General features: G+C 32.6%; 1 protein-coding gene across 3 annotated transcripts in view; it reads right to left on the reverse strand.

Annotated features, from left to right (window-relative positions):
• Window positions 1-16,137, reverse strand: part of LOC126829490 (protein WWC2) — a 67,569-nt gene extending 51,432 nt beyond the window's left edge. For all 3 annotated transcript variants that reach the window (XM_050559395.2, XM_050559396.2, XM_050559394.2), the window contains exons 1-2: window positions 15,949-16,137; window positions 804-913 (exon numbers count right to left, since the gene is read on the reverse strand). In XM_050559395.2, the coding sequence (XP_050415352.1) occupies window positions 804-913; window positions 15,949-16,076 (238 nt within the window). In that variant the 5' untranslated portion in view covers window positions 16,077-16,137. The remainder of the gene's footprint in view (window positions 1-803; window positions 914-15,948) is intronic.
• Window positions 16,138-16,579: the final 442 nt, after the last annotated feature.

Below are 16,579 nucleotides of genomic sequence, written 5' to 3' on the forward strand. Positions count from 1 at the left end.
AATACAAAACATTGCAAATATAGAAAATAATAGATCAAAAACTTCCCCAAAGGTAAATTTTGGTTGCATCTTTCATCCAGTCCATATGTTAGAATAGAATAAACTTTAAGATTATGCACATCATGTACTTTATTTTGGGAATACGCAGAAATGACCTTTCCTCAACACAGTGGATATTTCCAAAAATAATATTAACATTTGAATTCATCTGATTTCAATTTGAAGACATTTCACACAAAGGATAAGTTTGTGAATCATATTACTCTGGATCATTTCCCTAATCTTAAATTACATGTACAACTCATTAATAACAAACCCTAGACTAGCCCCCACTGGGATTATCTGCCCTTTTAGACCTATGGTGCCATCACTAAGAATAAGTAAACAGAAATAGTTCAGTAAAGGTCTTCAGGGATTTGATCTGACCGCTGGCTGGATTTGTGTAACCTGTGTTCACTTTTGGCGAGGTCAAATGACTTTACCATTATGCATTCTGATAGTACATGTACTTTGTACATCTTCCATTCAAAATTATATGGAACCAAATACATTCAGATTTAGTGGTATGGCACCCCCTGCATGCTAAAACAACAATAATAGTTCTATAGTGGATTTAACATTTCACAGATTTAAGTTCAGGTAGACAAAAATATATTTACAATTCATAACGGACAACTATAATTTACTCCTTTCAAACTTGACACCTGTTTTATGGTTGATATAAAAAAAAAATTTTTTCAAATCCAAACAATGTCTGGCCACAGAATTAAAATAAGATATATTATTATGAATTGTCTACTTACGGTTAATATGATCTATATAATAGACACCTAGACTAGGGTTATAAGCTTCTTCCCATCCTATAGGTAACTCATCACCTACACAATCAGCAAACGACTGAGGCTTCGTTAACCTGAAATAAACATAGAAAATTAAATTGCTGATTACTTTGGAAAGAATCTTCGGTAAAATTTTATTTGAACACAATTTCACAGAATCCTCAATGAGCAAATTAAAGTGCATATAAAAGATGCCACATCAGCTCAGAAAAAAAGCAACAGACCTGTAGTTTGCAATTTTGATGAGGCATCATACAGAAATATAGTTAGCATGAAGAAGATTAATGTGGATTTTTGTGTGTTTTGTGAGTATCCAGAATATAAAGCATCTTTATGTTCAATATAATACCATAAAACCACAAATATTACATGCAACAGCTACCAAAAAGATCCCTTAACATTTATTTTTGAATGAAAAAGAAAAGGTAATTCTGTCACCTGGGGCAAAATGACACTAGATTAAGACTCACAGTAGCTCCAATCATGTCAGAAAAAGATTTTCCAAAATGACATCGAGTGGAAAGCAAAATTCGGAAAATACTGTAATAACTAATATACATGTAGCTATATCTATAAAGCATTTCTAGAAATAAGACCAGATTTATAAATTTGAAGTCGTGCGTGATAAATGAATATTTAACTCATATTTGTACAGAATCGACACACCTATCCATTTTTAAAAATGAATACATGTGTACCTCTCTTATATATTATATGTACGCTACATATAGCATTTCAATTATAAGTTTGTAGTTGAACACTAATTCATTTTTATCAATAGTCCGTTATGAAATGTCCTCATTCAAAAACCACAAGTAGGTAATTTTACATTAAAGCAGCCTCACTGATTCACCCTATTACGGAGTGATTGAAATTTAAGTTCACAAGGTTACTAGGATTTTTTTCAAGTTAATTTCAATTTTGAAAAAACAAATTTCAAGTGTTTTGTACCATTCACAAAGAGTTTTTGAAAGGATGTTAATTTTTCATTTCATTTCCTTTTCACAGCAATTATCTGAATATGCTTTTTAGTGCAAGCTGTCTGAATTGTTGAGATGAGTGGTTTAACAAAAGAAGGACTTTATCCACTAAATTTTGAAATTCTATAACAATCAAACTCATTTTTTAGTACATAAAACTAGACTGAAAATATTATGAAGATTTTTCTTGGATGAGAGAGAGAGAGAGAGAGAGAGAGAGAGAGAGAGGGAGGGTTTAATGTCCATTCAACACAAACTAGGTCATTTCGGGACCTGGAAGAAAACCCACGAGGCTGGATAGGCAACCCAACTCCTTGTCACGTACAACCGTACAACCCGGGAATCGAAACCCTGCCAGTTGACTCAATGACAAACCTTATGATACAATGTGCAAGCACTAACCATTCGGCCATCCAACCCCCCTTTCTTGGATGAAGCTGGGATTCAATACTGGCCAGGCCATTCTGTGCACTAACCACACATCGACTTTGGCCACACTGAATTTGAAGTGAGTTTGAAGTACATGTATAACCACAATGGAAAATGCAATGAAAACTCAGACTAAAGATCGTTATTTAATATTTCAAATTTTCCCTGGTCAGGATTATTAAGCTGAAATTTCATATTTATACATTTGATGAGAGGTTTGACAAGCTGTCATCACAACTACCTGTAATATGACCCCAGTAATCAAACAGGTGATATAAAACTTGTCAAATGTCAATCATACTTGGATCATACCTGTCAAAATGTTCGAAATAACACCAAAATCTATACCTTATACAAGTATACATACAATATACTTCATACAGGATCTACAATTAATTTACCTAGAGCAATACATGTACTTATTAAAAACTAAATTGAATTTTTTGTGCAGCTTATTTAGGTCAATAAAAAAATTAATCAATCAAATGAAGTCCTGGGGACATTCATCAAGTTATTTCAATTGCAATTTTAAAAAGTTTCTGATCTTTAACAATCGCTGCACTTTAATAAATATTACATTTAGATTGAGTATAATTATCAAAAAATAAAAAGATTCATGATTTAAGGAAACTCGATGAACTCTTGTTACACCATCCATCTATGGTTACGTGTGCCATCTAAGAAAGGTGAATTTTGCCTTGACGGCAGCATATCAGTCTACTTCAGATTGATATTGATCAGCCAGGGTTCCTTTATATGCGTCCAAAACTAGGCAAACTTTCAACGTCAGCCCTACAGTCACAACCCCTGATATGTAATCAGCCCAAACCTGTATTCGAACCCTGGACAGTCTCATTTCCAGTCCAGTGTTCTGACTGCTTGACTACCACACCCCCTCCTCAAATTTTGAGAATTATCAAGTTGAATAAATGGATCTGATGTTTATAATGTAAAATTCCTAATACGATCTCAAGTTGTCAACAGACTTCATGTATTCGTCTATATAATGTAACCAAATTAAATTTCATAACACATTCCCTTCACAATTTACAAATCAAAACAATTTTATATTTTATGGCACCATAATTTCAGGGTATAACAGAACCATTGACAATATCCTATTTACCAAACATAACAAAATTTATTACAAAAAATGTTGGAGTTCATACAATACCCATGACCCAGATTTGATTGATAAATTTGAAATTTGATGATCATTTATCATAGAGTACAATATAAAGTTATTTTTTTAATGGGGGTTGAAATATGAGCTACTTTGTTTCTAAGAATGACAGGTTCCGCTTGGCTGACCATATCACATTAATCACCTCTATCAGTCTTCATTCATAAACAGGTAGCCTATATGTATGTATATATATATATATATATATATATATATATATATATATATATATATATATTAACTATTGAATAACTCGTATTGTATGCAAACTGTGGAAGCAGACCTTAACTAAAGCAATTTCACAAATTGGGTACATAAACCAACCTATCACATGTAGATGTACCCAAGCCTAGTTACCGAAATATAAGTACAAAAGAATTTGTTAGATATATTTATGTGAAATTCCCAAATAAATAAGTGGTATCGGGTGTTCTCAATGAACAACACCCCTCAACACCTATATAATTAATTGGAACAACGGGTTATCGATGGATGCAAGTCTTAAAAATGCTGAACATATTAATGAAGTAAAATGTATTGGTACAGGCATATTTCTGTTTACAAGAAGATAGAATGACAGTGCTCATGGTGTTTGAAAAATGTGTTTATTTCTGTTTTAATTTCAAAATATCTGAAAGGTAGTTATAAATGAAACAGGCTAACGCTGTGTAAATGTTTTAGAGCAGTAATTGACCTATAAATAAATGATCAGAGAGAGGTTTTAGTTGAACCAGTCAATACCGTATAGTGAACACTGAGGCAGTGCAATCGCATTACTCGATATTCACTTGGTAAATCTCGGAATTCCACAATAGAAAACACAGCAATATCGCGATTTCCGTACTGTATCATACTAAAGAGGGGCTAATGATCCATGCAATGAACAGGCAATCACAATTTTGTCATCTACAGAAAGCTGTGAATTCAATTCTTCTTACTGTTAAAAGAATGAATGAATCAAGATATAGACTATAGGCGTTATTACGAGAAAACAAATCGGTTTCGATTACCTATTCTGGTTTATACTTGACGTAGGTCTCGAGTTGGTATTTAACTAAAAACTAAAGAGTGGAGAAAACTTCATTTTTCCTTATTCTGTTCTTGAAGACACTGGCCAAAAATAAAAATGAGAAGTTGAACCAGTTGACTGTTCCCAAATGCCTTGTATTTGTATTAATAGGAATGTCCACAATATGTACATTTTAACATCAAATTTAAAAGAAAATGAAGTAACGTCAGGCATGTCGTGTCCCTTGTGGGGGACACCATCTTGGAAATCAAATGATCAATCAGGCAGGTGAGCAAGTTGGAAGATTTGCATAATTGATTTGGTAAATCATTGTGGTAAATACGACGGTTACGTGGAACCAATTAGGTTAATTTTTTTTTACGTAAACTTGATTGAATGGGATTTGCAAATTGATTAGCCATAATTGATATCTTGTAAAAATGCCTTTGATTAGACTAAAAAGAATGTGGGCATATGCTGAGCAGATTTTAAACCCTATTCCTCTTTAAAACTAGGCTACTTTACCTACATGTATTATGTTAGATCTATTGTTACATGATCAAGCATAATAACTACTGCTGTATTGTAAATTACCTATACATGTATAACAGACTGAACACAGGTGCACACTGTATTTGGTTAGTCTACCTGTCTGTGTTCAATGAAGGGAACATAATGCACTTCTTCAATAGAAATTAAATTGAGTTCAAATCTTGAGATTTTTTTCCTACTTTTTGTATGTGAACTTCAACCCTATCTGTGATGTTGAATTGATGGATTAACTTGATTCAAGTTAGTAGGTCAGTGGTGGTAGTCTGTCGTCAGGAAATTAAAACTGAAAGACCGGTACAGGTAAACTTCCCGTCTTTCATCAGATCTACTCTAAAGACGTTATTAAAAATAATGTCTACAGGAAATTAATATCAAGTAGATATTGTATTACTACATTTTAACTGTCCTAATCCACATCTATGGTGTAAAAGTCTATGCATCATCTGCTGTTCATTTTACAGCATTGGCGGGCCTTGAATGACACTACCTTTTCAAAAGATCCTAAAACCAACGTTATTTTAGCAAAAAGAATACTTCCTTAGAACATATCTACATGTATTCAGGATCAAATAGCTCCTGTATGGTCTCATAAAATATTCTTAAAGCCATTGAATTACAGCTTTAATTATTAATTACCAACTATATAAAGTAACTACAACTTTACTTTATTCAAGAAACAAACAAATAACGTGGCATGCCTAACGTAACATGACATGACAACACAGGCACAATACCTATGGTAGTCTAGATACAAGCTCTACAGTAAGGTCAGAGAGAAAAGCCAACTAGACATACAACTAACCCTGACTGAAGGAATGTATGGTATTTCACCAGGCAATTTACATTAGGCCAATACAAGTCATATATCAAATTTACTTTTCAAATAAATAGACCAGTAGTTATGATAATTACAGTTATAAGAGTACACAATTCATAATGTAAGAAACACAGAGTACATGTTTATTATAGCAGATCTATGATAAAGAAACTTTGCTTATTCTTACACAACATCTTTTACTTAAACATGTTGAGTTAAATCTTATAATACATGTACTACCATACTGAATGTAGACCTGGTATGGTACCATAAAAATTCAATATACTGTATATACATTTATATCTTTATCAAAGGCCCTGATTGTATGATACCCCAGTAGCGACATTTCTCTTCACAATTAATAGGAAAACTAATATGAATTTTCGGTCCTATTAAAAAAATAAATGAAAAGGTAAATCTAAAAACATTTTTCCCTGGAAGATCTCAAATTATTCATAGAATGTCTTTATTTGTAACAGAAATTTTGAGTCGATCAAAGAATCAATCTAACAGGTGCCATCTTTAAAATAATTTGCGATAACATCTTAGATCACTGTTTACACAAAATATGTATTGAAATTTATGTTGAATTCTGAACAAATATACCATATAAAAGATGTTTTATCTGTATGAAATAATATACTTATCAAATATTTATAGAATTTATGACAACCTTTTCAAATTCTTTTACACAATATTGAGAAAGCAATTCAAAAATTTATTCACACATAAAAATGGAGGCTCGCCAACTTTCATATTCAAATGTTTGATAATAATTTGATATTTTGATTTTATAAACATCAGGCATTGATATACAAATATTCAATATCGCATGGTAATCAATATTTAAATATTAAAAAATTGAATTCAACTTTTCAATATTTGACATTCCTTTTACTATTTTCATTTTTAATGGTCAATAAATCATAAGGATGTTTACATAAACAGATGTAATAACATTCCTTTCAATTTCTATATAATAAATTTTACAATTTATTTTTTTTATATTCAAATTTTACTACTCCAAGTGTATAATTCACAAAATGTGACCTATCTTTTAAAGCAAAATGTTTTTATTTAAACAACATCAAATAACTTCGACCTTTCAATAACTTTATATACAGTTGGGTGAATTAAATTTCTGTGGTTTACATTTTGGGGTAGAGGTCTTTTCACACCTTCCTCTAGATTAGACTAGACTGGAAAATTCAGATTTTACCCTTATTGCACACTGTTTCAAATGCAAGATTTATTGATCTTGGCTACACTATAAACTAATGGAATTACTGAAAGACTTCCATTCTTTTTATTTATTCTTTGTTCCTCCCACATTCCCAGATAAATCTTATTACTTCTTATCTAATTTACAATTTCAATTGGCACAAAGGTCAATGAAGGTCAAGGTAATTAGGCAGATGTGAGATTATATAACGATAGGAGTCAATCAGACTGGGAGTAAAAAGGGTTAATATGATAATTGTTTTATTGGATGGAATGTTGTTTATTATGAGGTGAGAGATGTTTTAAATTATCAACTTATTTCAATAGTTAATCATTCAATTATCAACACATACAATTCATTAAAATATATAATCTGAAAACAACCCCATTGAATACTGAAGAATTCTCTACAATAAACTTGGTCCTAACAAATGACAGATAATGATAACAGCTACTCACATCAACTTTTAGTTAAATTCAAGACAGTTTGACTACCGGTACGTTTCCCAATCATTAGTTACATGTATATATATGAAGAGCCCCGGGGAAGAATGATCTAAGTCACTTTTTCAACGAAGCCCAGTTAATGGCGCCATCTGGTAGCAAATTGTATAAGCTTTCAGTGGAACAATCAATTTCAGGTAAAAACGATCGGAATAACATCGAACCAAGGCCCTTCTGAAATGGCCTCCCAGACAAATACAAGTCCATCATATTTATTTGACCTTAATTTGGCTGAAAAGTGGAAGTCAGTTGTTGTACTGGTAATTATGATTTGTATTAAACATCATTTTGAAGTTGTAATTTAATCCACTCGTTGTTCTGTTCGTGTCAAGCATTCTCGTCCAAAAGGCTGTTTTGTCTTTTATGCGAAAAGACAAAAATGTGATACATATATAAAGAACGTCACTTCTATTCATTATAACACAACAATTCACCATCACTTTTCCAAATACCTTTCTATTTGAGTACAGTAAGTTCACCACTACAGTACCCTTAGAAACATTAAGTAAATGAACTTTACAATCATACAAGATATAAATAAAACATCAATGACATTAGTTGATCATCACACGGATGGCCAACTTATGGAATAAATCACAGGTATATACTACTGACAAGTATCCATTATTAATACATGCTCGACTTATATTATATGTTATATATAGAAGAAACAGACAACATGATTATAATCTACTTTGTGATCACTACACAAATGAAATATTTATGGTGTCCATTTTGTCACTTCATATCATATACATGCTTTTGGATTTTTTTGTTGAGTTGTCATATGCATTTGTACACATCTAAATGGAAATTTGCTGCTATCTGAACCTTTGTGACAGGTTATTAAAGAAGCATCAACGATCAGTTATTAGGTAGAGTTGGAGACAAACATCTTGACTAGCAATCCTCTTTGTCTGGATATACCTTTCTATAGAGAGAGAGAGAAAGAGAGAGAGAGACAAGGACGGTTTACCATCCACTCGACACAAACTAGGCCATTTCAGGACTAACATATGGTTCAATTTTATTTCAATAATTTGCTTGTGCATAGGGATCTTTAGAAGTGGAAGGAAACCAGAGGACCCGGAGAAAACCCACAACTTTGGACAGGCAACCTTACTCCTTGTCACCTACAACCAGGGAATCGAAACCACACCAGTCAACTCAATGACAGACCTTATGATACAACACTCACATGCTAACCATACAGCCATCCAACTCCCACTGTCTATAGAGACTCAAGACATTAGTGCAGTAGTATCTTCGCCCATATACTTTAGGTTTTTTGTTGTCTTCCAGCATGTGATAGAACTTGCAGGTTATTGCTGCATTTTAATTAGAGATTAATATAGTTTGAAATAATTGTAGTAATAGCCACGTTTATCAGGTCACTGAATGAAAAGTAATGAGAGGTACAGTAAGTCCTCTAAAAGAGTTGGGCTATTTCTGCACAGTCTGGCATTTGATTTGCATCCAGATATTTGATTGTTGTCATTAACAAGTTTAAAAGTACTATGCGACCAGGCTGAATACGACCAAAAGTTTGAATTCATATTAATGAAATTCCACCATCTCTCACATGCTTCAAAATAGAAATAGTAGTGTATGAAATTTACATTTTTTGTTACTGAATAACTCTAAAAATAAACTTTTTTCTGGAGCACATTAAGGCATACAAACAAACTTATAAAGTAATTCTGAATTGATAATACATTAATGAACAACAAATATTGAAAACATATGTAGGATATTCACAGGATGAAGGGTTAAATTTATTTACAAAAAAAATATGGTTAGTTTATTATTATTAGATTTATCTGGAATGGAATCAATAATATCTTAAAATACAGGTATGTTAATTAATGTGGGAAAATACTCACAAATAATTAGTCCAGGCAATGAGCTAAATACACCTGGATATGTGCATGTAACTAATGTACAACTGCAAGCACATTTCCATTTGGCATTTACATATGAACCGCTGACTTTAACTAGTGTAAGTACATGTACGTGAAAATAACAGTTTGAGAAGTGGTATCATGTGTTCTCAGTAGTTTAAACATAGACATGCTCATGCACATCCATCATGCATATCATACACTTTACATGAAAACTATTTTAGAAATGTGAACTTTAGAAACAATTGAGAAGAGGTATCAGGTGTTCTAGAAAGTGTAAACATAGACTTACATGTAATTATGCGCACCCATCACTACTACTGTTACTTGTAAAATATTTGATTGATTTTACTGGCTAAACATAGACATAAGTACAAAATACATGTTTTATGAATGGGAAATCCTCAAATAAATGATAATTGGCATCAGGTGTTCTAGAAGGTATAGGAATACCCTGTCTCATGCACTATACATGACAACATTTAGTCAAAAACCATTCAAATTATGTCATATTCTATAAACTGTTAACAAGCGTCTAAGTGCGTCTTGTATTGCAGGTGTCAATTACTTATTTCACTTGCGGCCAAATTGCTGACAATTTTGTGGTATTTTCTTCAAGGTGTGTTTCGACTATTTCAATTTTATGGTATAAAAGTTGGTTGTTATAGGTGAAGTAGTTGTATTTACGTCACTCAATAAATTATTTTTTTATTAGAAAGAATAATGGCCTACATCTGTTAGTAAACAAGCATATTGCACTGAACGACATTAAAAAGAAATGACAAAATTCTGTGGTTCAGATGGGATGATCGAAATATTTACCTTAAAACTCCTTTTTATTCATCACACATGTACATTGTACTTTTATATGTTACAAATAAATTGAGATTAAAATGGTAATTTAGTTTATGGTTGGATTCTACAACAATGGCAAATATTGGTTTTTATTTTGTGTACATTAAAAGTTTCTGGATATCAAAAAGATTGTTGATCCAAATATTATTCAAATCAATCATCGATGGATCCTAGAATCAGTTTCAACTTCCCATTACTTTCTATGGATTCATACACTCATTATTTCTTGTCTTAGAATGCTTGTTAGCTTCTGAAAAATAACTCATTTCTGTCCATGAACATCAAGGCCAGGACGGCATCTAAGCTATGTTTTTTTTTATTTATTCATCTAAATGATTATCTAAAGAACACTTTTCAGCTCTCATTTTATTAAATTTAAATAAGGAAAATGAACATCAACCCTATGACACATCAATGTTTTAATATACATGTATGCTGTCAATGTTTTCTATTGTGAAGAAAGAAAAATTATTATCCAACCAATAATCAGTTCAACATTTTATTTATCCTACTTTATATCCTCCTTTAAAATCTTTTTTTCTTGCTAAAATGTAGCCTTGACACATGTAGCAAAGAAAGCAATATCATCATTCTATAACTAATCTAATGACACAAAAAATTAACGCTTAATATGTACTTAATATCCTCCTTTTTTGGCTAAAATTACATGTACTATAAACTAACATACCAATTGAAACAATCATCACTCAATTTCTACAGATATTTTGTTTACATTAAAAATTACAATGACTCTAACATTAGCATATAGTTAGGAATATAGACAATAGCTAAAGATGCAGTATATACATGTAAGACTCAGATAAAGAGCTGGCCTTTCTTGCAATAATAGTTCAAAATAGATAATGAGAAATGAATATATTGAAAATATCAGTCAAATTACTTTATTCCAAGAGAACTTAGAGTAGTTGAAGTATTCACAATATATTCTTGATTGCCAAGTACCACTGCCTTGATAATTAACAAAGTCTTGATTATCCATTTTTACATTAAATTCTAGAGAGTTGATTATGAGCATGTCGTGTGAATAAATGCCTAATAAATAACTTATATACATGTAGCATTTGAATCCAAAAGAAAGATATGCAATAGGCACGTTTAGTTACACATATTACATATGCATCTTTAAGAAAAATGAATAATAAATTCAAGGTTTTCATGTATGTTGTTCAAACAGAATATATTCAAAAGTTAGGATGCATGTTGTTCAAACAGAATATATTTAATTCAACCTTGTAAAAATTCATTTGGACAAATCAATTCTTTTATCAGTCCATCCAGTTTGTTGAGGTGCCTGGACTGCAGTTACTGAAGCGCATGCCTTAATCCAGTCCTGTTTACGGTACCTCCCTAAAGCCAAAATGCCTTAATCCAACCCTGTGTACGGTACTCTCTAAAGCAAATGCCATAATCTGGCCCTTTGTATGGTACTACCTAAAGCTAGCACTGTGTACGGTACTCCCTAAAGCCAATGCCTTAATCCAGCCCTGTGTGCAGTACTCCATAAAGCCAAAATGCCTTAATAGGGCCCTGTGTGCAGTACTCCATAAAGCCAAAATGCCTTAATACGGCCCTTTGTATGATACTCCCTAATGCCAATGCCTTAATCCGGCCCTGTGTGCAGTATTCCCTAAAGCAAAAATGCCTTAATCTGGCCCTGGGTATGGTACAGGACATGTACATGTACATTAACCTACTGATCTAATTTAAATACGCAGATGTCTGCAGTAGTAGTGCTGAAATACATTAGCTTACTGATCTGATTCTAATAGGACTACAATCTAAATTATTGATCTACGAGAATAGGTAATAAAACAGCATGAGTCAACTATATTCAAATTACGCTTGATACAAACTCATGACATAAATAAAATACAATTATTATCTATATCATATTACAGTAGGATGACTGATCATGTTGGGGAGCCACGGTGGCTCATTGAGTGAGATGTTGGCTTGCTAACCTGGAGGTCCCATGTTCGATTCCTGCAATGGCCGAAAATGTTCATCAGGAATTTTCCGGCTCATTTCCTCCTATTCAGTGGTGCAGGACAGGGGGCCTGGCAAGTGACAATTCTATAGCTGTTTGGATGGGTGGGATGGAAAACCGAGGTGCCCCTGTACACATTGGCATACACGTAAAAGATCCCTTGACAGTTGGAATTCGATATAAGAGTAGGTAGTAATGCTGATGTCAGGGCAAAATTTCCCTCATAGCACACTGTATGGCATATACCTGTCTGCATTAGCCCAAAAGGAGCAGAACAGTAGGATGTTAAACTCCATTTCATTCATTTTGGTTGTATATATCTTCTCTCGAACACAATACTTTTTTGGACTTTCCACGGTTGAGTACAATGCAAGAACGAATTTACCAATGCATTACATGCACAATGATAGCAATATGAGAACTCTTACTATCAGCCATTCTAGAGGGAATGAGCATATCCTGTCTAATGCATGTCATCTGAAACTAATAATAGTCACTGTACACCAATAATACAATTCCCACTTTATAAAATTCTCATAAAACAGTTCAGAATTCTATTTGTGGATATATCATCAATTATCATATTATAAATGGAATGTAAGTAATTGGCCTAATTACATATAAAAATATATTAACCTGCTTCATGACATACACACTAGAGTGTAATTACTCATTACATGTATACCTTATACAGGTCATTTATATTTAACATGATATCACATGGACATGATGTTACATGTACGTTGAAATCAAATGGGGTTTTGATGTTCTACTTTTCTGCATCCACTGAGCTAATGAAGAAGGACTTATGCCATACAGTGTGCTATGAGAGAAATTTTGGACAGACAGCATTGATACAACCTAATCTAATGTTGAATTCGAAATACATTCCGTGTATACATGGAATCTTGGTTTTCCGTCATATCAGAATGACTATAGACACTATCTTTGGCCCCCATCCTGCACCCCTGACAAGTGGAAACTGCCCCGGAAAATCATAAGGAATTTTCTCGTCTGACACGAGGAGCCAACCCAAGACCTCCTGGTTACCGCGCCAGCATCTTATTCACTGAGTCACTGCGCCTCTCTCAGATGCCACATTATACAGCATTACACAACTATCAGTTCATCATTATTTGTTTATAAATAAGTGAAATACATGTAAGAAGATTATGTGCTATTAATTATGAACAAAATGATGAAGGGTAAATTTACTATCAAACATGTATTGCTGTTGAATTGAATTGATTCTTACATGTACATATATCAATATTTTCAGATACATGTAGTCAGCGACAACCCCTCCAACTCCTTTTAGCAAATAATATACATGCACCACCAATAACATATCACATACAAAATGTTTATTTCCACATTAAAAATTCCCACCTTTTCCTAAATTGTTTATTCCCAATTCACATTTTCTGTTATCATGGATTTAAAAATGTTTATTTTCAAATACACAAAATTTCATAAACTCTCATACTGTTTTTACTATAAGACTCTCAATGGGCCCCAATTCACATTTTTTCTTATGGACTCTAAAAATGTTTTATTTTCTAATACAGAAATTGTGACAGACCCATACAGCGAATGATGCTTTTTCTAATTTGTATTCTCTAAGCATTCCCCAAATATGTTTGAAAATTAAATTTTTTCTGTGTTTTAGAGAGAGAAATGGGGTTTAACGTCCACTCGACACAAACTAGGTCATTTCGGGACGAACATATGGTTTAATTTTATTTCAATAATTCGCTTGCGCGTTGGGGTCTTTAGCAGTGGGAGGAAACCGGAGGACCCGGAGAAAACTCACGAGGCTGGACAGACGACCCTACTCCTTGTCACATACAACCGGGGATTCGAAATCACGCCAATTGACTCATTGACAGGCCTTATGATAAAGCGTACGTGCTAACCATTCGGCCATCCAATCCCCACACATTTTAAGGACCACAAAAACAAACCCATTCTATGTTTATTAGCAATTCATATAGTTTATATACCATAATAAATATGTTCAAAAAGCATACCAATAATGCATCAATTAACATAATGTTAAGAACATAATAAGATCCTATTGCATGTCATTGTTTGAACAGAGAAATTATATAGGCCAAGTACAGTAATAAGATATTATTTTCAGTTAATGTTAAGTCCACTAAGTAAACTCTAGTAGGTACTTGATCAACTAATTATCTTATAAATTTCTTAAGCCTATTAATCACTAGTCTCATTGATTAGGTCACATATGAGCTAGACAGCATATTTTAATCATTAGTAAAGTATTTTGGGCTAAAGTATAATCTCTGTCACATCTGTAAACCTGTATTATGAACTAAACTTGTAAGTGCAAGTGGGTGTTTTCTCCACTGTAAATATTACTTGTCTACTGAAATTTAAAAAATTGACGCAAATACTTCATTATTTACATGTAGCTACCGTATTTTTCAGAAAGATATTACTAACAGGGTGTTATGGTATTAAATGTTGAATATCATATACATGTAACGTAAATGTAGAAAAATTTAAGTACAGCCAGGTGTTTTCCCCACAGTAAATATAAATTTATTTAAAAATTTAAAGTATATAAATCAATTAAGAAAAAATTGAAAACCTATAAATTTTTACAAGCTCTCCTTTGATATTCAATTATTCATTACTATTATACTATATCATTTTATGAGCATTGTGTTTATTTTTCATCTTTTAATATTATTTTAAATAATTCTATCATTCAGATATTTTGTTCGAATTTGCTTGCATGTAAAGTGCATCAAAGCACTTTGATGAAGACAGCGATACATGTACGTATATAAATGTTTTGTAATCATAAAAATTATCCATGCCATTATTATTATGTAAAAACAAAATAATGCCAAGGTTTTAATATGAGTTAAATTTTACTAGCTTACACAGACACATAATGCAACTGGGTTATTTTCCCACAGAAAATATGTATGCCGAATTACAGCACACAATTCATTATTTAGCAATTATTCAAAACGAAAATAATACTCAAGTGTTATTACATGTTGAATATTGTTTAGTCTACATGTAAGATAGATTTTAAATGCTCTGATAATTTCAACAAAGTAGTTTTTATACAATCTTTTAAAATGGTGTATACCAAGTACATTTATGTACCCCGTTAAATGCCACGGGCTAAGTACATTCCCCTGGCTGACCAATTACCGTTATGTAACTACGATGTTTAATAGTATAATGTTTGAGAAGAGGTAGTAATTATGTGCACTTGAGAACTTATTAACATCCATTATAAACATTTACAGTTAATATAATACTGTCAACAGAGAATCAGGTATAATTTCGGAATCAAAAAGTGGTTCATCGACATCTATTCGCAAAATTTTCACGTGTTGGATTGAAAAATGTCGTTTTGACCTGTTCAATACTATATGCATACGGTCTGGGGAGACTGGGTTTCAGGTAGTTCACAAATAAAATAGCATGAATGATACGTCTTTTAGCAATAAAAGCAACAAATTATACATATACTGCTACAGAATTTGGAAGCGTAGAGTTATGAATGCGAATCGCACCTTGTGTAAATCGAGTGGGGTATAACGTGTTACAGTGTAATGTATAATAGTCTAACGGTCCCACTCGTTATTTATAGACAAATAACTTACCTATCTCGAGGGTCAATCCATGTCGTTAATCGTGTATTATGATCAATATAAAAAGTTTTTCCATCTACATCTATCACAGCTTCCCAACCAGAAGGTAGGGGAAGGTCCCCGTTACTCCCCCTTGGCATATTTCATACACAAAGTTAGATACACAGGCCGATTGCTACATAGTTTTAGCTTCCATTTTGCTTGACATTAGCATATTAATCACGTGACTCGAGTGGCCAATCAACTTACGGGTATTCAAGAGATCGGAATGCACACATCTAAATAGCAAAACAGTTTCGATATATTGTGTATGGGATAACATAATAAATATTTGGCAAGCCCCCCACGGTCCTATACCGTCATGATTAAATGACAAAAAATGACTTTTCATACAGAGTTATCCGTATTTCGTTTTTAAGTAAGGACAAAAGAAACGACTTTAAGATAACCTGGAATTCATTTTAAACACCACAATAAAGCGACAGTATAAGTAAGCAAATAGACTATAAAGGATTATTTGTAACCATTAAACAGCGTTAAATCACCGGGCGGTTTCATTCATATATCCCCTTAATCTCTTACTAATATACAGTCTTAGCATTGATATACATTTCAAAGATGTTGATGATTAAGGATACGGTCA

Source organism: Patella vulgata, chromosome 8, assembly GCF_932274485.2.
Source record: "Patella vulgata chromosome 8, xgPatVulg1.2, whole genome shotgun sequence".
Lineage (NCBI taxonomy): Eukaryota > Metazoa > Mollusca > Gastropoda > Patellidae > Patella > Patella vulgata.